This window comes from Odocoileus virginianus, chromosome 5 (genome assembly GCF_023699985.2).
Source record: "Odocoileus virginianus isolate 20LAN1187 ecotype Illinois chromosome 5, Ovbor_1.2, whole genome shotgun sequence".
NCBI lineage: Eukaryota > Metazoa > Chordata > Mammalia > Artiodactyla > Cervidae > Odocoileus > Odocoileus virginianus.
The window spans coordinates 92,182,411-92,206,031 of NC_069678.1; the positions used below are offsets into that span (position 1 = coordinate 92,182,411).

The 23,621-nt window shown below is 48.5% G+C and overlaps 1 protein-coding gene across 5 annotated transcripts in view; it reads left to right on the forward strand.

Moving 5' to 3' along the window:
* CSMD2 (CUB and Sushi multiple domains 2) overlaps nucleotides 1–23,621 on the forward strand; it is a 697,019-nt gene that overhangs the window by 527,870 nt on the left and 145,528 nt on the right. For all 5 annotated transcript variants that reach the window (XM_070468425.1, XM_070468426.1, XM_070468423.1 and 2 more), the window contains 4 exons: nucleotides 6,905–7,107; nucleotides 12,560–12,751; nucleotides 18,255–18,393; nucleotides 22,356–22,543. In XM_070468425.1, the coding sequence (XP_070324526.1) occupies nucleotides 6,905–7,107; nucleotides 12,560–12,751; nucleotides 18,255–18,393; nucleotides 22,356–22,543 (722 nt within the window). The remainder of the gene's footprint in view (nucleotides 1–6,904; nucleotides 7,108–12,559; nucleotides 12,752–18,254; nucleotides 18,394–22,355; nucleotides 22,544–23,621) is intronic.

The window sequence follows — 23,621 nt, forward strand, 5'->3', positions numbered from 1 at the left end:
CGGAGCCTCTGCTCAGGCTGCCCTTTTTCCACTGAAAGCATCCTCCCACCTCTTGCCCTGTCCAGCTTGTTACGTGGCTGCCTCCCTTTGAGCCTGTCCTCTTCCTTAAATGTCACTTCCTTGGAGAGGTCTTCCTGGCCAGCCTGTCTAACCTGATGACTAACTCGGCGCTCTGCTGTTGCCTCCATTCCATGCACCATCAGCTGTTCTGTTGGGGTTGTGTGTGTGCGGGAGGATTGCCCATTTCCAGAGACAAGTGGCAGAGGGCACCCTGTCTGTCCTCTTCCCCTTTATCTTCCAGCACCCAGCATCCAGAAGGTGTTTACATAAACAAAGGCAGCGAGAGGTCTGGAACTTCAGTTTCTCTCCTCTCCGTTGCCAAGCAGCGTGGCTTCTGCTTGCAAAGGATCTCAGGCTCCTCCTTCATCTCGGGTCTCCTCCTCTCACCTTTGTTGACCTCAGCAATGCCAAGCCTTTGACTTTGTCTGATTATCGGACCCGTTAAGCTGAATGCAGTGAACTGGCACTTTTAATTCCAGGTCTTGCATATCAGCCCCTTAACCTTGTGTTTGGCTCACATGTAAAATATTGATCACTGACGGGGCCACACCTGGCTCTTGGCACCAGCTCTTCCTTCTGAAGGTGCAGGTGGTGTTGTCAGGGGCAAGAGAGGACGTGCCAAGGTCTGACCTGGACTGTAATTATAGAATGTGGTTCTGACTTGCTCTCTGACCAGCCCTTGACCTTGAGCAAGTTATTTAATTTCTCTGAACCTCTGTATTCTCATTTTTAAAGAGGACAGTGATGCTACCTACAAACTAAAGATGCCCATGAGGACTAGGTGGGATCAGCTGAAACTGCCTTGTACACAGTGGCTGTTGTATAAATATGTTTTGTTTCATTTCTGCTTAGTCTCCATAGTCTCTCTTTTCACACATCCCATCAATCTGGCCCCCCTGAGGCTTCATTTATTGATTCTTCAATTCACTCACTCATTCATTCCATTATTCACCCTCAGGGACCTCAGTCAGTCTCTAACCAGAAGAGGATTAAACCCAAACTCTGTCAGCTAATCCTGAGGTCCCTCTCAATCCAGCTCTGTCCCCCTGACATCCTCACCGCCCTGGAAGTCTGGTGTGGGAGTCCCCGTTCCTCCCAGGCACTTTAACCTCCCCTTTCATGCCACCCAGACTTCTAGCCTCATCTCTTCCTCCATCCCCTGACACGCCTGGTCCATGGGCACCTCTCTTCCCTGAGAGCACGTGCGGCGATACCACACGGCTACCACACAGTCTGCCCTGGTGGGTGGTCCTCGATTTCCCAGTGCATCACAGACCACGGAGGAAGCAGAGAAGCCAGGGGCAGTTTAGCACGGCAAAGAGGACACTTGTTTGCTCTGCTTGCTGGGGCTTTCCTTCCCCCCTTCAGTCAAGTGTGGGGCCCCAGTCTGCCGCCCTGTTGCCTGTGAAATACCTCGAAGAGAGGCTCCTCTGTTTTCATCAGAAGCCCTCGGAGGGGAGGCCTGCCAGGGGGTCTAGAACATGGCCATTGAAGAAACCCCCACAGCTCTGGTACTGAAGAAGCTCCACTTGTGCCTATAAAAGGGTCTGTCTAGGAAATCCAAGAACTTAGCTTCAGTCCTGCTGGAACTTTACTGGTGACTGAAAGCAAGAAATACGCACACATATCCAACAATAAATACGTAACTGGTAATTAAATTCCACTCACAGTGGAGCTGAAAACTAAAAAAAATGAATTTAAGAGGAAGAGTACAAAGAGGAAAACCATGAAGCCTTACCAGAAGACATAAACTAAGCCGTAAATAAGTTAAGGCATCTACAGTGTTCTCAGCTGGGGAAAATAAGTAAAGATATCAGTTTGCCCAAATCCATCAATAAATGTGTGCAGTTTCAACTGTAGTATCCATGGGATTGGGAGGAACTTGAAAGGGTGAATTTGGGAAATTAGCTAAGAAATTTGGCAGGGGGAAATATGAAGGGGAGCTTGCCCTGTAAGAATTATCAAAATATGAGACTGGAAACTGAAGTCAGCCAAGTAGCTGCGCTCCGGGTATCTCAAGGTAAGTTCTGTCTCAGCCAAGGAGGGAGTCCAGGAATGGAGAAGTATAGCCTCAGACCCCATGGCCAAGGTTTCAAACCCACTGAGAGAGAGAGCCCGGATTATGCAGCCACAGGCGTTCTTCACTCAGGTACTCGTGAGCATCACTGGAAGAGTCAGACCTAGCCCGGGCAGCGGGGCTCCCATGGTGAACAGGGCGTGGCCCCACACTCAGAAAGTTCTGTTCTTGTTGGGGTAGGGGGTGGTGAACAAATCAGTAAACTAAGGTCAGACTGTAACAAATACTCAGAGAGAAGTAAGCTGAGCATCTAGATAGAATGTGGAAGAGGCTGCTTTGGGTAGGTGGCCCATTTGGGAAAATCATGAACCTATAACCCCTGAAAAATTAAACTATACAAGTTCTGAGAAAATATTAAAGTTTTGCTTTTTAATCACTGGGAGAAGAAGAGGGTTTGCCCAAGCCTATCATGACATTCAATAGCCTTAAGGGAAAATATTAACATACTTGATTACATAGAATGAGTAACTCCTATACCAAAAAGGACACCACAAGCAAAATATAAAGGAAAAGGGACACCAGATGCTAGGAAAAAATGTTAGCAACAAATATATAAAAATGAATGTATATAAGGATAATAAATATTTAAAAATTATAATGTGTGAACAGAATTTATAAAGACAAATAACTCAATTAAGATGGATAAGAGGTGTGAATATATACAAATGACCAATAAATATATGCAAAGATATGCAACCTTACTAAATTATCTAAATTTAAAACTCTAGTGCAATTCCATTTCAGTTTAGCAGATGGGCGAGTATTTTAATATAGAATATATTTACATTGTAATATCTGATGTTAGTAAGGTGAAGTTTAGGGAGAAGAGTCGTATGAACGCTGTTCAGTGGGAATGTAAGTTGACACAATTACTTAAGAGAATAATTTATCAGGTTTTATCAATAATTTTAAATATATACCCATTCACCCCCAAATTATTCCTACAATTCAACTGAAATCTTAACATAAATGAAAAACACTACATAAAGATAGATATGTTCCTTGCAGCATTATACGAAATAGTGAAATATAGGCATATACCTTTCTATAGGAAAAAAATGAAGTAGATGTAGCTCTCTATTATACAGTATTAAGTGAAGAAAGTTATATAAAACTATGTAAAATATAGTCCCCATGGTAGGGGGATGTATGTGTGCACATTGAAAAAAATCTGGAAGAATGTACAGCAAACCTAAAATCAAGTGGAAAGTTCTAGAGAATAGATTAGTTGATGTGAGACTTTTTTAAAATTCAGGTGATCTGTATATTGTTGGCCTTTTTCTGCCTCAAGCATGTCTTATTTTTATAATTTTAAAGACATTTTTAAACAGATACAGTGATAAGTGGAGAGAATCCCTGGTGACTCAGTGGTAAAGATCCATAAGCGAATGCAGGAGACCCAGGTTCAATCCCTGGGTTTGGAAGATCCTCTGGAAAAGGAAATAGCAACCCACTCCAGTACTCTTGCCTGGAAAATCCCATGGACGGAGGAGCCTGGTAGGCTGCAGTCCATGGGGTCGCAAAGAGTCAGACACGACTGAGCGACTTCACTTTCCCTTTTCACTTTCATGCACTGGAGCAGGAAATGACAACCCCCTCCAGTGTTCTTGCCTGGAGAATCCCAGGGATGGGCGAGCCTGTTGGGCTGCTGTTTATGGGGTCACACAGAATGGGACACAACTGAAGTGACTTAGCAGCAGCAGCAGCCAGTATTCTTGCCTGGGAAATCCCATGGACGAGGAGCCTGGCAGGACTGTAGCCCAAGTCAGACACAAGAGTGAGACACAACTGATGCAAGAGTCAGACACAGCTTAGCAGCCAAACCACCAACAGTGATAAATGCATTGGATCCTGGAACAGGAGAAGGACATCAGTGGCAACACTGGTGAGGTCCAGATCAAGTCTGGAGTTGAGTTCATAGTAACGTACCTATGTTGCTTTCTTAGTTGTGACAGATGCACACAGAGAGATGTCAGATGTTAAAAATGGCAGAGGTGGTGAGGAGTCTGTAAGAATTCTCTATATTATCTTTGTGACTTTTTTGTAAGTCTAAAATTATTCAAAAATTTTTAAAAATGCTGATTAGGAGAGAGAAAGAGAGACAGGCTGGTATCCAAGTTTTACTCTGGGACACAAAGATGTAGGCTCACCCTTGCCCCCACTGTATCTGGACCAGCTTCCCAAAGATGCTAATGTTACCTATGACCTTTGCTCCCCACCATACACTTTTTTTAAGACTTAGATTTTTAGATCAGGTTTAGGCTTCCAGGTGGATTGAGTGGTAAAGAATCTCCCTGCCAATGCAAGAGCCACAGGAGATGAAAGTTCAACCCCTGGGTCAGGAAGATCCCATGGAGGATGAAGTGGCACCCACTCCAGTATTCTTGCTCAGAGAATCCCATAGACAGAAGAGCTTAGTGGACTACAGTCCATGGGGCCGCAAAGAGTCAGGCACGACTGAGCAACTGAGCATGCACAGGTTCACTGAAAAACTGGGAGGAACGTACAGAGATTCCCCATTGACCCTCTGCCACACACATGCACAGCTTCTCCCGTTATCAGTATCCCCCATCAAAGTGGTACATTTGTTAAAATTGATGAACCTACACTAGCACATCCTTATCACCCAAAGCCCATCATTGACATTAGGGTTCACTCTTCATACCCATTATTCTAAAGGTTTGAACAAATGTGTAATGATATGTATCCACTATTATAGTATCGTAAGAGTATTTCCACTGCTCTAAAAATCCTCTGGCTCACCAGTTCTTCCCCTCTCCCTGACCTAGCCTCTGGTAATCACTGATCTTTTTGCTATTTCCATAGTTTTGCCTTTTTCAGTGTATGCTATATTTGGAATCATACAATATGTAGCCTTTTCAGAATGGCTTCTTTCACCTAGTAATATGCATTTAAGGTTCCTCTATGTCTTTTCATGGATTAATAGCTCATATCTTTTTAGAGCTGAAAAATATTCTGTTGTCTGGATTACCATAGTTTATTTATCCATTCACCTACTGAAGGACATCCTGGTTGCTTCCAAGTTTTGGCAGTTATGAATAAAGCTGCTCCAACAACAGTGTGAAACGTTTTGTGTAGAAGTCAATTTTCAACTCCTTTGGGTAAATACTGAGGGACACAATACAATCCAGAGATCATATGGTTAAGAGTATGCTTAGTTTTGTAAGAAACCGCCAAACTGTCTTCCCAAGAGGCTGTACCATTTTGTCTTGCCACCAGCAATGATGAGAGTCCCCATTGCCCCATACCCTCATCAATGTTCGGTACTGTCAGTATTCTGGATTCTAGACATTCTAATAGGTGTGTAGTGGTATCTTACTTCCTTTTTTTTTCATTTGCATTTTTCAATGACATATGATGTAGAACATCTTTTCATATGCTTACTTGCCATTTTTATTAGTATATCTTCTTTGGTGAGGTATCTGGTAAGGTTTAGCCCATTTTTAATCACATTATTTGTTTTCTTACTATTAAGTTTTATACATTTGACTCTCCATATCTACATATTCAGGATCCACAGATTCAACCAACGTCAAATGGAAAATATGCTAAAAAAAAAAAATCCAGAAAGTTCCAAAATGCAAACTTGAATTTGCTCTGCACAAGCAACTATTTACATGGCATTTACATTGTATTTACAACTATTTACATAGCATTTACATTGTATTAAGTATTGCAAGTAATCTAAAAGTTATTTGAAGCATACAAGAGGATGTTCTATGCAAATACTAGGCCATTCTGTATAAAGAACTTGAGCATCCTGGGATTTTAGCATCTTGTGATCTTTTGCAGAACAGCAATGTTTAATTTTAATGAAGTCTACCTTATCACTTGCCTTCTTCATGGATCTTGTCTTTGGTATTGTACCTAATATTATATCACTATAATCGAGGTCATCTAAGTCTTCTCCTATGTGAAAATCTTCTTCACATAGGAGAAATGTGAAGAAATGTGAAGAAAATGTGGTCTTCTCTGAGTTTTATAATTTTACATTTACATTTAGGTCTGTAATCTATTTGAGTTCATTTTTGTGGGTATAAAGTCTGTGTGTAGATTCATTTTTACATGTGGATGTCCAATAGTTCCAGCACCATTTGTTGAAAGGTTCTCTCTGCTCCATTGTATTGCCTTTGCTCCTTTGTTAAGGATCAGTTAACTGTATTAATATGGGTCTATTTCTGGACTTTTGATCTTTTTGTCTATTATATCACTTATATCACACTGTCTTGATTAATGTAGCTTGCTAGTAAGTCTTGACGTCAAGTAGTGTCAGTTCTCCAGTCCTGTCCTTCAATAGTGTGTTGGCTCTCCCAGGCCGTTTGCCTCCCCATATAAACTTTAGAGTCAGTTTGTCAATATCCACAAACAACTTGCTGGGATTTTGACCAAGTATTTGTTTTTTCCCTATATCCTTTATCCCCAAACTTTGCCTTCTCAGCATCCCTTTCCAGACTAGACTCAGGAGTGAGGTCTGGGGACTGCTGTGTAGAGTTGAGGAGGTGGCAACAGGAGGTTCCATAATAATAAACAAGATGCACAAAATCTAGCCTCCCTCGCTCTTGTCCCTGTTTCTAGTGACTCCCAGTGGGCAGAGCAGTCGAGATGGAAGTTGAGAGCATGACTGCCGGACATCACTTCCTGCTCCTTCCTGCAAGTCTTTCTTCAGTGTATGACTGCCCTGACCAGAACCCACTGGAAGGAAGGGGCTGAGCCCCGCGTGACCACCTGCCTCTTCTCTCCACGCAGGCTCCACTTCCTGGTGTTCGACACAGAGGAGGTCCACGACGTCCTGCGCATCTGGGACGGGCCAGTGGAGAGCGGGGTCCTGCTGAAGGAGCTCAGCGGCCCGGCCCTGCCCAAGGACCTGCACAGCACCTTCAACTCCGTCGTCCTGCAGTTCAGCACCGACTTCTTCACCAGCAAGCAGGGCTTCGCCATTCAGTTCTCAGGTCTGTGTCCACCTTCCACCACCCGCCTGCATCAGTGCTTCCTCGACCACCCCCCGCCCCCTCCCTCAAGTCCCCTCTTTCCTTCGTCTCTCCACTCGGGTAAAGATGTTTGTTTGAGCATCTGCTCTGTGCCTGGTTTATGGGCAGTGCTGGTACTAACATCCGTGCCGAGCTTACTCTAAAGGGTGAGACAGGCAGGTGGATAGACACTGACATGTAAATCTACGAGTATGTGGAGAGAGGAGTGTGAACTATTATGGTCACCTTGAAGCATCAAGGAAGGTGTTCCAGGAAAGACAGTGCTCAAGCTCTGACCCAAACTGTAGAAGTTACAGAAAAACAGACAGTATTTCAGGGAGGGCATGGTCAATGATGACGTGGGCTTAGAGTTGTTGTGGAATTGGACATGCAGGATTCCTGGGTCCTTATTATATGAGTAAGAGAGAAAAGGGCATCTTGGGTGTGAAGGGCATGTGAAGAGGTGCAGAGGCAGGGTCATGGACTCCAGATGTAGAGGGTTGTCCTTGGCTGAAACCTGGAGTGTGTGGAGGGAGGCAGGGCAGGAATAAGCTGGCAGTGGTTTGGGGCACAATCACGGAAGAACTGATCTGACACATCACACACTCTGATTCTTAGTTTAGTGCAGGTCTCAGTAAGGACTGGGAGCCAAATATGAGTAATCTAAATTCAATTACTTATGTACTGTGGTAGCCAAGTATGGAGAAGCATCACAGAGAGCTACCAAAAACGGGCAGTGCTCAGACATCCAAGTCCTGATATAAGTGTGCATCTGTGATGGTCCTTCCTCTCCTGCGATGCATCATCTCACATCCTCTGAAGTGCCTCTTGCATCACTCATCCCCCTGCACTGTGACTCTGCCTCTGTCTACGCTTATGTTTAGTATACAGCAGCTGTCTCATTACCATCTCCTTACCCCACGGTGGGTGTGAGGGGGTGTTTTCCATGGTGATGGCCAGAGCAAGTCTGTGTGGCACCTGGGCCGTGGCTTTGCCTCCGTTTTCTCACCTGGTAGATAGATCAGCTAAGGGTGGTTGGGTATTATCTCTAGCACCAGTAAGGCTGTAACGGCATTTCAGAGCCTACTTCTAGCTATTTTGGGCATCTGTCTTCTCCATGGATACCAGCATTTAGCAGTATGGGGTGGGAGGCTGGCACACCTGAGGGTCTCCAGGGCCATGTTCTTATGTACTCAGTAACTTGCCCACTTAACATTCACTCCGGCTGCCAGCCTCATGTGAAATAGCTCCTTGTGGGATTCACTGGGAGTCTTCTTACTGGAAAGCCGGCACCCACTTAGCCTTGGAGAGGGCCCCTAGTGATCACCCAGTAACACTGAACTGACCCAAGGTTAGAGTCTCACTGTGGGGCCATAAGAATCATTTTAGAAAAGCATTTCCCGACATCTGTCCCCATGAGGTCCGTGGGCAGTTCATTGGTATTGCAGGAAAAAGAAGTCTGCCTGATCAAATTATGTCAGGAAGGTGCTTAGGTTGAGGCAGACCTAAAGAGATTATCTGTAATTTGGAGCCTCCGAGAACATCTGTTCTGCTAATGCAGATGAATTCGGAAAGTGTCGGGCAGGTCACAGTTCTCAAACATATTTTATCGTGGGTGACTTTTCCAAGGCTATTTCAAAAGACTAGCATTTCATGAAACAAACTTTTGGAGATTGCTGGTATATGCCATAGAAAGCTCTCCCAGCAGTAAAGAGAGTGGAATGCTAAAGAGACAGCTCAGTCCATTCACTGGGGAAAGGAGAATTAGGAATAATTAAGCCAGATATGTATTTTCTCTGTGTTGAAGCTGATGGGTACGGTTTTATAAAAGGCCCATCATTGCACTGGTGAATTTCCCCCGCAGATTTGCAATATCTGACCTGCAGCGTGTCTTCAGGCTTGCCACGTGGGCCAGAGACCCTGGGCGGTCCCGTGAGCCGTGCCTTCACCCAGCAGCTCCAGCTACTTTCCCACGCATTGCTCAGCTGAGAGATACCCTCTTCCTCCTTCAAGGTTCATCTCAGATGCCACTTCTTCCTAAGCTCCCCATTCAGAATAGACTGCTGTCGCTACTGGCACCCCCAGCACTTCTGCTTCTTCAGCACATCGCCGATTCTAGGCACTCAGCCTTGCCTGGGACCTGGCCACCTACTTGCCAGCACACAGGACGCTCTTAGGGGGTGGGGGCCGCCTTGTGCCCCCATCAGACTCCTGCAGCAGGAGCCCACTCACTACCCAGTGGACCACTGGGTACACAAAGACATGAACAAATGGATGGTTTTCTCTTAACACAGGGTTTCCTTGGGCAATTCACCCTGAGTACCACTTAGGTCCACAAAGAGAGGAGTGGGCAGAACTACCTGGTCTAGGCTCCAGGAAGGCCGTGCCAACCTGGCCTGGCGTGCTGGTATACCCGAGGTTTGGGAAAGGTCACCTTCCCTGTTGCTGTCATCACTTAGCAAATACCAGCACTGCTCTAGGGAAGAGGGAACGGCTAACCCCACGTTAACGTTATCGTGTGTGTTTGACAGGGGATTGTACAGAAATGCCAGGGACGATTAGTGCAGGCTTGGCTTTATTGAGTAAACACGACTGTGTAACATCTAACATCCTGTCTGCACCACATGGATCCAGCCTCTCCCTGGGGCTTTGCTGAGCAGCTCACAGTCAGGAGCATTAAAGGGAGAATGAAGAACAGGTGAGAGGGAGCCCTGCAGGAGAGGCACGCGCAGTCACGGCCACCTGTGGAGCCAGCACCACCCTAAACTCTCTGCGACATTCTCTCTTAGAATTTTCCCAAAACCCATAAAGCACGGGCATCATTATTAATCCATGTTGCAGATGTGGGCTGTGGGGCCCAGAGAGGTTTCTCATTCAAGGTCATATAGAGTTAATAAGTAGAAGAGCCTGGGTCAAAATCCCTGTGTCTGATTCCCAAACCTAGGCCCTTAATCATCGCAGTCCATTGCCTCCCCTGTATGGTCAGAACAGTGAGCTGTTTTTCTCCCAGAGAATCATTTACATGTATATGCTGTAAAGCTGGAGTTGAAAGCTAAGTCTGCTTTTAATTGGGAAGGGAGAAGATTGGTTCTTGTTTGACTTTATAAATAAATTCAGTAAGTGTCTGATGGTGACGGTTTGTTCATTTATTTATTCACCCAAGAAATATTTACTGAACACCGCTGTGTGCTGGGTACCACTCTAGGCCCTGGAGATACAGCTGGAAGCAAAACAGCCAAGGTCTCTGTTCCCATAGTAATGCACAAGTGATCTACAATATAGAGGAAAACACGTGAACTAGCAAGATGATTACAGGTTGTGCTATGAAGGGAACACAACACGGTAATGTGACAAATTTGATGGAAAGGGGTTAATGGGTAAGCCCAGAAGAAGGTGATCAAAGAAGCCTGTCTGAGGAGAGGATGTTGGAGCTGAAAACTGAATGACAAGACAGAGCCGGCATAGAAAGATCTGTGGCAAGAGCGTTCCAGGCAGAAGGGGCAGCAGGTGCAAAGGCCCTGGGGGCAGGGATGTGGGGGAGAGAAGGCCCTGAGCTGGCTGTGCTGGAAGGAGACTTTACAACTGTGGCTGAAACATAGCGATAGCAGATCATGGAGGGTATTAATGATTAAAGCTGGATCCAAGCAAAGAATAGCTTTTAATATGTGCTTTCAAAAGAGGAGACTTTAAAGTACCATGAACCAGGAGTCGGCAAGCTTTTTCTGTATAAGTCCAGGTAGTAAATATTTCAGGCTTTGTGGACCACGTGATCTCTGTCATAACAACTCAACTCTGTCATCAGAGCATGAAACCAGCCTAGACAACTTGTTTATAAGTGAGCACCCCTGTGTTTCAGTAATACTTTGTTTGCAAGGACAGGCATGCAGCCAGATTTGGCTGTGGGCCTCGGTTTGTTTTATACTGTCTTAGGCATTACCTGGTGTAAGGAATTAGGTACTCCAACTCCAGGACCTATCCATGCAATCCTAGATCTTATAATTAGTGATATCAGTGTCTGCAGTTGCCCTGGGCTTTTGCACCGAGTAATAGAGGAGAGTGGATACGTATCCCCAGGAGATCTGGAGGATGTAGAAAGCATAAAATCTCTCTAAGGCCTCCTGGTTTGCTTAACAACTAATGTGGGAACTACCCTGGAGACCCAGTGGTTAGTTCAGACTTTGCCTACCAATACAGGGGGTGTGGGTTCGATCCCTGATCCAGGAGCTAAAATCCCACATGCCTCAAGGCTGAAAAGCATAAAACAGAAGCAGCATTGTGACAGATTCAATAAAGACTTTAAAAAATGGTCCAGGTTTTTAAAATCTTTTTTTAAAAAATAACTACTGCGAATTTTACATTTTATTCCATAATAAATTCATTTGCTTTAGTGTAAAAGTTATTTTCCCAGAATTTCTGAGAAAAATTGACCCTCCAAGTCAATGACTGTATTGATCCTGTGTCCCCCAGAGTCTCCTATTTCCAGGGCCTGCCGAGCATAATCTATGCACCGTGACACAGGCGGGGACCCTGGAGGAAGCTGGGGTTGATGCAGCTGCCCCAGAACCCTTTCTCTGGACTTCCTCTCATACCCTTTCCTTTGGCGTGTTTTCTCACCTGCATTTTGTCCATTTATTCCTTCAGTCATGCTTTTATTCATTTGTACCTCCTTTCCATCATTTATTTGATGTTTGCTTTTAGAATAAACAGGCTTCTCTATAATATGCTGTCTGATATTAGGCTACAAATACCTCCCAAATTCCTAGGTTTATTGAATTTTTAAAACATCCCAGCTGGTAATGTTTATTTTGAACTCTACCATGCCAGTCGCTGTCAACACCAGATTTCTCTCTGTTTCAGTCTGATGAGTTGTGAGTTGGTTGCCATGCAAGGGAGAATATGACCTTCATCTGACCTTAGTAACTCCAGCATCTTCTCAGCCACCACTCAGCATGCAGGCAGGCCAACTCCCAAATTCCCTGGCAGACCTTTCTGATTGCATATTGGAGTTTATTCTTAATTACCTTGTCCCTCCCTCATATGGATCATGTTAGCAACATTTTGCAGAATTGGAAAGCTCTCTGTAACAAGACTTGTGCCGTTAAATCAAATTGAACTCAGTTCTACTATCATAGCAGGGCAGTCATGCTTAACTGTAGTATAGCATCTCATGATAGATGGATGACAGTGATGGTGATGGTACGGGTAGGACAGGTGACGGTCAGGAGCAGTGGTGGAGGTGGTGACAGGAACTGGCGTAAAAACAAAGGTGATGGCACTGCTGCTGCAGCTGCTGATACTGACAGGAGGTGATGGAGATTCTGGCAGAGACCTTGGTGATGGAAATGGTGACGTCAGTGAGCGTGGTGAGCTGGGAGCCTCACTGTCTGGCAGACACCTAGGCAGCCCCACTTTCTCCTCTGTTTTCTTATCCCAGTGTCCACAGCAACATCCTGCAATGACCCTGGGGTTCCCCAGAATGGCAGCCGGAGCGGCGACAGTTGGGAAGCCGGCGACTCCACGGTGTTCCAGTGTGACCCCGGCTACACGCTGCAGGGAAGCGCGGAGATCAGCTGCGTGAAGATCGAGAACAGATTCTTCTGGCAGCCCAGCCCGCCGACCTGCATCGGTACAGAGCAATTGCAGTGTGATACCCACTCTCTGGTCCCAGCACTTGTATCCTCCAGGTCTCCCAGCCCCTTAAGTGGCAGCTGCATTTGGAGTCTGTCCAGGAGAGTCAGGAGAGCTGAAAGTTGCAGGAGCCTCCACGCTTACTCTGCTTTGCCTGCATATGTACACACACACACACACACACACACACACACTCACACACACTCACAGTCATACCCTCACACTCTGTGTCTGTCCATGTGCTGTGTGTGCTAAGTCACTTCAGTCGTGTCTGACTCTTTGTGACCCCATAGACTGCAGCCTGCCAGGCTCCTCTGCCCATGGGATTCTCCAGGCAAGAACACTGGAGTGGGTTGCCGTGCCCTCCTCCAGGGGATCTTCGCCACCCAGGGCTCAAACCTTGTGTCTCCTGCATTTGCAGGCAGGTTCTTTACCACTAATAATGGCAAACCACTCCAGTATCCTTGCCTGGAAAATCTGCAGTCCATGCGATCGCAAAGAGTCGGGCACAACTGAGCAACTAACATTCTTTACCACTAATGCCACGTGGGAAGCCCCACTCACACTCTACACACTACAAATTCTTTCCACTTCAAAATAGTCCCCAAATTTTCTGTTTGTCCCTTTTCTCCCGGCCCAGTCCGTATAGACTGGGAGGAGGACCATGGGTCACCTCGGGTAACGAGGGTCCTCGCTCAGGTTTTGAAATGACCCTTCTATTACCTGAAGCACTGGGAGGGCGCTCACAGGCCTGGATATAAAAGGAAGACCTTTGCTCTTCTTCACAAGGAAATGATTGGTTACCTGGCTTTTGGTTCCCCAGCTCTGTCCTCAGTCCTTAGATTTCCCTGCTCGATGGATGAAGAAGTGGAGGGTCTGCAACATGTCCATGGCCACGTAGCTCACGCAGGTTGGGGCCTGAGTCATCAGTCCTGCTCTCTGGCTCCTGAAGGCTGGGAGGAGGAAGGAACTTGAGAGGAGGACAGGAAAGAAAGAGAAATCAATGAAACAGACATTCCAGGGCTCATGTCCACATGGCTTTTTCCCTCAGGCAAAACACAGAGTGTAGCTCTGTACTGTGTCGGCAATGGATGGCAGAAGAGACCAGGAGTCCTGGGGTCCTTACTGTGTGCAGCCCCGTGCTGGACCGCTCCCCAGCAGCCTCACTTAGCTTTCCCTGCAGCTCTCTGTAATGAGCACCATGCCCTCATCTTACAGTAGAGGCATCTGAAACTTGGGAACTTTGAATATTTTGTCTCAAGTCACAGAGCCAGGATGCGACAGTGCCAGGAGTCACCCCCACGTCAGCCTGAACGCGACGCCTTTCACGCGCCTGACTCCTGCACTGACTCCCACCCCAGAGATGGTTTCCGGGGACGTCCTGAGATGCCCACCCCAGTGACGCCCAGCCCCCTCTTTGCACGCGGGCTCAGTGGGTGGTGCTGTCCAGGCAGCTGAGGACTGGCCTTTGCCCGTCGGGCCCCGAGGCCTGGCGCTGAGTGCTGACCCTCGGGGGCAGTGAGGACTCAGATGGGTGTGTGTGGTAGGGGCTCAGTGCAAGTGCCGGGGGCAGGAAGGCGAGGCCTGGGTTTCAGAGCCCGCTCGCTTGTCGACTGCAGCTGTGACCCGCCAAGAGAGCAGAAGATATTGAGGAAGCCAGGCCACAGGGGGAGTCCCGGGCTTTGCTGTTTACTAGTTCAGTGGCTGCGGGGAAATTGCTCAACTCTCTGACCCTCAGTCTCCTCATGTGTAAAGTGAAGGTAAACGTACTTGCCTCATGGCGTTGTGGGGTGAGACAGCACTAACTGTGACCTCGAAATATTCACGTCTCTCCGTCTGTCCTTCCTTCCTCTGTCTTCCTTCCTCTCTCCTGCCTTCCCGTCTTTGTTTCCTTCTTTCACATTTTTTGGACTCCTTTCCCTTCCCTGAACCAGACTTCTCTCTGGTGGAGGGAATTCTAGTGAGGCGAGGGGGATGAAGGGGTCAGATGACTTCTGAGGCGCCGTCCAAATTCAGCCTTGTCTCAGGCTGGGATTCCTTCAGTTTGTCTTATGGGAAAGCGGAAAAGCGGGTCCTGACACGAGGCTGTCCCGCTGCAGCAGGGGGAAGCCCCGAGCTGAGCCGGCGAGAGCAGTGCGGGTGTAGCCGGCAGGGCAGAGAGGTTAATTTGGCTTTCATTACCCATTCTCCTGCGCTTGGCATGGGGAAATGTTCCTCGCAACTAAATGAGCGTCTGCCTCTTTCGGAAATGACAAGCCCCTCCTCATTTCCAGCTCCCTTGGCCGTCTGCCAGGACGGGTCTGGCTGGCCTTCATGCCCTTTCATTATAGGAAGGAAGCAAAGGAAGGTAACAAGCGTTTGTGAGCGCCCTCCCCACCATAGGTGCTGGGCTGGATGTAGCTACATTTTCACAAATGAAATCACGTGTGGTGAGTTTAGAGCTTGGATTCTGGATTCCAGCTGCCTGCTTCGAGTCAGCCTCGTGAGGACAGGCGGTGAGGCCTTAGACAAATCACACCATCTCCCTGTACCTCAGTTTCCTGCCCTGTAAAACAAGGAAGATAATAGTACCCACCTCCTGGGGTTGTTTGGAGGATTGAATAAGCTAATGCTGTCAAGCTCTTAGAGCCATGCCTGGTTCTTAGTAAACACTGTGTGTATTAGGCCTTTAGAACCATTATTCTTTTCTTAAATTTTATTTTATAGATAAGAAAACAGGGGCTCAGGGAGGTGGGATAGCTTGCCCAAAGTCGCAACTAGGAGGAGGCCAGGTGGAAATTTGAACCCAGGACTGTATAATGTCAAGATCAATGGTCTTTTCCACAACTCTCACCCCTTGATAGAGCTGGTCCACTTTTTAGCCACCTGGAATGACCAGTGCCTGTCCCCCCAACTCACACCTGGGCATGGTGGTTCGTAAGGTCAAGCCTGGATCTGAGGGCAGAGCCTGTCTTCCGTTTCTAACTCATGGTGGGGAGTGGGCAGGGCCAGAGTGAGGCCTGGAGGCCATGCCCAGGGTTGGAAGGGAGACCCGGCTCCTGGGTCCAGCTTGGCACCCCAACCCCAGCCCTAACTGAGTACCCACTTGACAGGATGGGGTGCCGTTGGCTTGTCGCCATGGCCTCATTTAGTCTCCAACAGCTGTCCTCCTGGCCAACGCCTGGGCCTAGAAGGGGAAGGGGGACTTTGTGGCCCTCTACCAGCTCCACCCGAGCAGCAGGACCCGACCATCCTGTGGGTGCTGCAGCCCAGGAGTCCAGCCACAGCCTTGAGGACAACTGGCCAAGAGCAGCGAGGCCCACGCCAGGGTCCTGGGTGGGAAGCAGATGCCTGACTGCCTGATCCTGGGGGGTCATCACGCAGGGAGCTGGGCCAGAGCAGGGGCCTCGAGCCCAGACAGGCTGAGAGCATTTGGGGGGTTGGTGGAAAAATAGCGGGAGCAGTTTTGAAACGTGAAGATTCACCCCATCTGTGCAAAGTTAAGGGAAGGAACCCCTGGGCTGTGAAGGAAGGTGGAGCCTGGTCGCCCTTGCCTAAACGGAGGGAGCAGGGGAAGATGCCCCCAGAGCTGGGGCCACTGCCCTGAGCAGGGTTTTCTGCTCTTCCTGGCTGTACCACTGTGTTTTCTAGGCCGGCCTGGGCAGGGCCACACACAGTGGACAGGACAGTGTGGTCTTACTTTGTTAACTTCAAGGTTTCACCCTGACCAGACAGGCCTCCAGTCTGTCCCATCCACCGAACCATCTTGTCTCGAGAAGGGTTGGTGGAGAAGTGAGTGAGGTACAAGACAGATGCAACTCAAGGGACCATCCTCACTCCCAGAAGCTCTTCTCCTGGGTACCCCGCCCCCGCCGGCCTGCGGGGAGGGACCGCCCCCCATCCCCACTGTTGCCAGTGACTCCAAGGTAGCACAGAAGCAGCGGGGAAGTGATGGGCTTGGGGGCCAGACACATGTGGGTCTGAGTCTCAGAGTGGCTCTGGGCAAGTTCCTTAACCTCTCTGAGCCTCAGTTTCCTCTTTTCTGGGTCGGGAAGGTTAGTCCATAGCTTACCGAGTTGTTATGAGATAGAAATGAGATATGGATCTAAAATGCTATATGTCATATGTGACTTTTAATAGGTGTCCACTGGAGTGTGTCTGGTACTCAAGTTGGGACTTGAGAAATATTTCCCACAAGAAAAAGCCCACATGACCCATGACCCCTCAGGTTTTATGTTCAGCCTCATTATGGCTCTTATGGCCTCATCTGAAGACCTACCATTTTTCAAAGAGACCCTGTTGAGGATTGATCCAGCCCTTTAGGCTCACCCCTAGTAAAAGCTACACTGAGGCAGCAAAGCTTAGTTCTGGGACAAGCAAACGGCTGCTCTGAAGTCCAGTCCTGGATGCACCCTCAGCTCCCTCCTCCACGTCCAGTCCTGGCCCTTCTGCGGGCTCACTGCTTGCCCACTCTACCTCCAACCTTCAATGGTACCCTGAGGTTTTCAAATCAGGCCATGTCTGTAGTCTCAGCCATCTTTTCCTGTTAGCATCCCCGTACAAGCTCCCAACCTTCACTTTCTCAGACCCGCATACTACAGTCCAATAACCCAGCCCCCTGGGGGAGAACCAGATTCAGGAGCTGGGACATGCCCCCCAAGAGCTCTGGATGAGCAGCTTGCTATATTTCTGGCCACCTTCCCACCCACCACCTGCTGGAAAGGCCTGTCTTCTCAGGGGAGGGCGACCACCGTGGACTAATTGGGGACTTGTAATATTTCCATACAACGGAGGAACACATGCTGTCTTGGACAGGAAATTGAAAGGCGTCTAGGTGTCTGCAGCCCCACGCAGGTGCCAAGAGCAGTGGCAGCATAGGAGGCCAGGCACGCTCGGCAGACACACGTGATTGTTTTCTGCTCCTCCTGACGTCAAGTGCACTGGGATTAGTGGTAAATAACCCACAAAGCTCAATCAAAATGGGATCTGATGCCTTGAAAGGAGTCCGAGTATTTCATATGTCTGAAAGCCTAATAATGGCTTCATTCATGGACAAGGTCCAATATGCCATGTGCTTTCACAGACATCTCCCGAATCTTTACAACCGCTCCATAGAAGAGGTGTTACCTCTGCAAAAGAGGAGGGACACTGAGGTCTAGAGAGGTTAGATAAATTCCCTAAGGTCACACAGCCAGGAAGTGGCAGAGCCAGGTATTTTGATTTTGTTGTTCAATAGCTTAGCGAGGTGAAACCCCTATAACATAAAATTAACCATTAAAAAAGAACACTTTGGTGGCATTTAGTGCACTGACAGTGTTGGGCAAGCCCCTCTCTCTCCAGTTCCAAACAGCTCCATCACTTTAACGTGAGACCTCACCCCCATGGCACGCCACCCTTCCCCTGAGCCCCTGGAAACAAGTTCTAATTTAGGTCCATCAGACTCAGTCCCTCCTCTACCAATGCTGGTGGGAAGGTGACCAGGTGCTGGGGACAGTCTCACCCTTGTCTTCCTCTCTCCTCAGCTCCCTGCGGGGGAGACCTGACGGGACCATCAGGAGTCATCCTGTCACCAAACTACCCAGAACCCTACCCGCCAGGCAAGGAGTGTGACTGGAAGGTGACAGTCTCGCCAGACTATGTCATCGCCCTGGTATTTAACATGTACGTACCTTTCCCCCGGGTGGGAGGTGGAAGGCTCAGAGCAAGTAGGGGTGCAGACCCGGGTCCCGGTGAGCATACAGAGGGCCTCTGTGAACAGGACTTCATTCCAGGGGAGGTGAAGGAGTCCAGAAAAGGAGAGAAACCAGCATTCCTTGAACATCTCCTGTGTGCCGGGCACTGTACTCTGTGGCTTCACACCTAGTATCTGATCACTAGTATCTAGATCACACCTCATATGTGATCCTTGTGTTCAGGCTCTCAGTCATGTCTGATTCTTTGCAACCCTTAGGACTGCAGTCCACCAGGCTCCTCTGTCCATGGGATTTCCCAGGCAAGAATACTGGAGTGGATCACTGTTTCCTCCTCCAGGGGGTCTTCCCAACCCAGGGATCCAATTCACATCTCCTGCATTACAGGCAGATTCTTTACCACTGAGCCAGCTAGGAAGCCTTATTTAATCCTTATAATAATTTATAAAGTAGCTATTATTCTTGGTTTGTCTCTCTCTCTTTTTTTTAACCTCTGAAGATGCCAAGACTCAGAAATTGAGGGTCGTTTTCCCCTGCTCTTCTGAATTCTCCACTGCTACTCTCACCAACTTCTCCTACCACCCTCTCCAGTTTAGGAGCAGCCCAGGAATCTCCTAGCCACTCCCCTGCCAAGCTCCAACACTATCTCCTTGATTTCTTTTAGAAGCAAACTCTTCACGAGAATTGTCTCTGCTTTCCTCTCCTTTCCTCGCCTCTTGTTCACTCTCAAATCACTGACATCCAGTTTCTGACTCCATGGTTCCACCGGCAGCTCCTCTGCATTCCCGGCTGCCAGACCAAGCTGCACGTTCCACCCTTTGTCCAGCCTCATCTCTTTATCACTCCCTGCATCCTTCTCCTGCTTTGCCCCTTGGCTTTGTGGACTTCCTCCCTCCGGCTTCTTCTGGGAGTTTATGGATTCTTTTTCATGCCCCTCGCCCTCTGCCAGGCTCTGTCACAGGCCCCTCTGTCTGCCTGGACAAGCTCATCCACTCTGATGCTTCACTCACCACTTGTAAACTCGAGACCCCAGTCTGCCACCCATGTAATCTCTCTTGTGGGCTGCAGGCTCCAGAGCCGACTATTGGATGGTCTCTATCTGACACCTGCAGCCTTCGTGATTACAACACATACAAACCTAAGCCTCTTGCTTCTCCCCCTCGATGATCTCTATTCTGAAAATTGGGGGCAACCCCACTGTCCATCTTTCACTGCTTTTTCTGTTATTGGCCAAGGCATAGAGCCTCGGCTGTGTTAACCTTAGTTTTTCCCCTCTTCTCCATCCTCCCAGCAGCTGTCTTGGTTGATGCCCTTTTTGCATCCTGTCTAGATTACTGCCACAGGCTCCTAACTGGTTCCTCTGCTCCATCCTGTCTTCTGTGCCAATCTCATCTTTAGCTCGGTGTCGGAGTGATGCTGTCGCTGGAAAACACTGAAATATGCGCCTCATTTACCATTTTAACACACAATAATATACTACTCAGCAATAAAAGGAAATGAACTACTGACACACGCAGCAATGTGGATGAGTCTCAAAAATACCACACTGAGCGACAGCAGACAGACACACATGAGTACATAATGTATGATTCCACTTAAATGAACTTTTAGAATCAGCAAAACCAATCTGCAGTGATAAAATGTCAGTTCAGTGCTATCCTCTGGGGGTGGGGAAGATTGATTGAGAAGGGCCCCCCGCCCCAGGAACTTCAGGGGATGGTGGAAACCGTGGGTCTCGATAGACATGTGTCAAAACTGAAGGAGTGGTATCCCTTAAGAGCTGATCATTTCAGCATGTATAAATTATACCTCGGTTTAAAAACAAAGAAAGAAATAGATGTATCCCTAATTTTTGAATACTTCAAAGTCTCCCTTTTCTCTATAAGATGGAGATATTGTTTGGGGTTTAAATTTGGGGGTAGGGGGAGTTTTTTGTTGGGGGTTTTTATTTTTGGTCCAGTCCTTTGAGTTTCGTTCCAAACCATCTGGCCCCAGCCTGCCTCTCCTCTCAGTTCCCCAACCCGGTCCTAACTGAACTACTCACAGTTGCCAAGACTATTTCATACTTCATGACCTTGCTTCTGCTCATCCCCTCACTGTGACTTCCTTTCTCCTCCTTGTCCAGTCACTGAGGGTCTTTAATGCCCCAAGACAAACTTCACTCCCATCCTCCCTGATGAGCTAGGTGCCGTGTTCCCACTAGCCTGCACAGACTTCAGACTGTGTTGTCTTCACGTCCGTCACTTCCTTCAAATCCAGAACCGTCTTGAAGAAGGGGTGGTGTCTGACATCTCTGCATCCTGGGCACCTTGCATAGTGGCCGGCATACTGGGGGTGCTCAGACAGGGGCAGATGGAGGGCTTTTGGAAATGCATCCAAACTGACTCATTCCCGAACCCTTCCTTGGTGACCTTTGAAAGAGCAGGTGGAGCCACTGAACTATGGGGGCAAGAAGGCCACACCACCCAGCCATGGTGGGGTGACCCTGCAACTGACAAACAGTGTGAGAGGGTGCTGTGTAGGGGGACCAGTGCACATGTGACTCCACGTCTAGTCCTGCCAGACCCCCGTCCTTTCGCTCCGCCAGCTCTAACCCCACCTTTGTCCTAGATAGTAAATGATAGATGGCCTCCTCTCTCTGCCATGTCTTAGTTAAAGGGTAGAAGCACCATTTGGTTCTCAGTCCAGCCAAGTGGAGGATCTAAATATCCCAACGCATAGCTGGGCTGTGAACAAGTTGGCATCAGACCACTGTTCTCCGCAAACCCATTTACTTCTGTGGTTTCCATCTTGGCATCCTTGGTTGGCATCAGTCGCCTTTGTTGGGTGTATACCTAAGAGTGGAAGTGCTGCATTGTAGGGCAGGCATAGGTTCGGGTCTAGCAGACACTGCAGGACCGTTTCCCCAAGTGGTTGAACCAGTTCACACCCCCCGCTGGCAGGAGGTGAGGGTTCCAGTGGCTCCACCTTCTTGCCGGTCCTTGCTATTTCCCCTCCTTTTCACTCAAGCCATTTCAGTAGGATAAATGACACTCAAGAACTCTAAGGTTCAATGTGCTCAGCTAAGAAGGTCTGTAAAATGGGTTGTTTTTTTTTTCCTAGACCAGGGTGAGGATTGCTTAGAAAGAGACAGCCCTGGGGGAGCCAGGAATGGGGGGTGGGGGGAATGAATGAAGCGAGGGTCCTTCATGAGAACGAGCCCCTTCCTGCAGTGAATGGCTCCCTGGGTGGCTCTCACCCCTCAGAAAAGGGGGTGCCGCTTAGGACAGTGTAAAGAATCGTAGAGGCAGGTTAAGAGGCCTGGCTTCTGGGCGCTCTGTGGGTTCTGACCACTCGATGCGTAGAGCTGATAACTGATTTTCCCTTCTGTGCACAGTGTAGTGAATATAGACAACAATGTTGTGTTATCATCATCAAACTTGCTAATAGGCTGGATCTTAATTATTCCAACCACTAAAGAGAAACGGTAATTATATGATGTGACAGAGGTGCTAATTATCGCTACAAAGGAAATCATATAACAATATATAAATGTGGTCAATCAGCATGTTGTACCCCTCAAATTTATATGCCATGTCAAATATAGTTCAAGTTTTAAAAATACCTTTAAAAAAAAGGCGGGGGTGTTAGGCTTTTGGCTCCAGCTTTCTGGCCCCTGATGCTAGAATCTGGCGGCTCTGTCCAAGCCTGCCTTGTCTATCGTCTCTCTCACTGGGAGGTCGGGGAGCGGGGTGATGGGGGGGCTTCATCCTTCAGTCCCCACTAGGAGGTCTCGGGGATTGGGTGCTGGGGGGGGGGTGGGGGGGCGGGGGCAGGGGGAGGGGCTGCAGGGCTTGTTGTGTGGAAGGCTCCATCCTTTGGTTGAGCCCGAGGCTGGGTACCAGCCTTTATGTGACCTCAGCAGGGTGGGCTCTGGATGTTTTTGTTCCCCAGCTTTAACTTGGAGCCTGGCTATGACTTCCTCCATATCTACGATGGACGGGACTCTCTCAGCCCCCTCATAGGAAGCTTCTACGGCTCCCAGCTCCCCGGCCGCATCGAGAGCAGCAGCAACAGTCTCTTCCTTGCCTTCCGCAGCGATGCTTCAGTGAGCAACACCGGCTTCGTCATCGACTACACAGGTAAGGGCCCGGGGCGGGCAGAGATGACGTGGGCTGGGCCAACCACACCTGGCCAGGGATGGGGGAGGCGTAGTGTGGTGAGGAGAAGGTTGGGTGGGGTCACGGGGAGCCTGCTGCCACCTGCAGAGCCCCTGCCTTTCTGCAGCCCTCGGGGTGGGCCCTCACACCCAGCTGCCCCAGGCCTGGGAGAAAAGGGGCCGCGCTTTCTGCCTGCACCTCGTTTCTGTTTTGACATCACGAATCCCATTTACTCTCTTTTCTACCAGGGTCAAGTCTAGATCTTCTTCAGTCTCATAACTTCAGCCCAAACGATCAGTTGGCACCTTCAAGGCCACGCCCCTGCATTTGCTGAGGGTTCTGATGTGAGGCCCAGTCTCCCTCTCTACCCCAAAGCCTCGCACCCTCCCGGATAAATGCAGGGCCCACCCAAGTCCTGGGGTCGCAGTGCCTGGATCTCTGTCCCAAGGCCACTCCTTGGCCATCCTCTGGCACCCTGTCATAAACTGGGTACTTTCTGACACTGTTTTTCATCTGATTTTTATTTTATATTGGAGTACAGTTGATTTACAGTGTTGTGTTAATATCAGGTGCCCAGCAAAGTGATTCAGCCACCCATATATGTGGGTCCATTCCCTGTCAGACTCTCCTCCCATATAGGTCACTGCAGAACGACACCTTTGATCACATTTTCTCATCCCTCCAGCTAGCCCATCCTTTTGTTCTCATTCCACTTTTGGATTAATGAAAGCAAGCTGAGGGGTATGGGGGTCGAGCCGAGGTCAGCAGATTTTTTTCCTTGATGGGCCAGACAGTAGTAAATAGTTCAGGTTTGTGAGCCATGCAGCGTATATCACAGTTACTCCATGCTACTGATGCCCCTATAGCACAGAAGCAGCCAAAGATGGAACAGACAGGAATGGGCATGGCTGTGTTCACATAAAAATCTGCTTACTGACAGGCCTTGGTCCCTGCCCGGGTGAGCATTGACATCAGGTCAACTGGGTACAGGGCTCATGTTTACTCCCTAAGGACTTATTGACCAGAGACATATTAATGTGTCTTTTGTTACCCAAGTGTT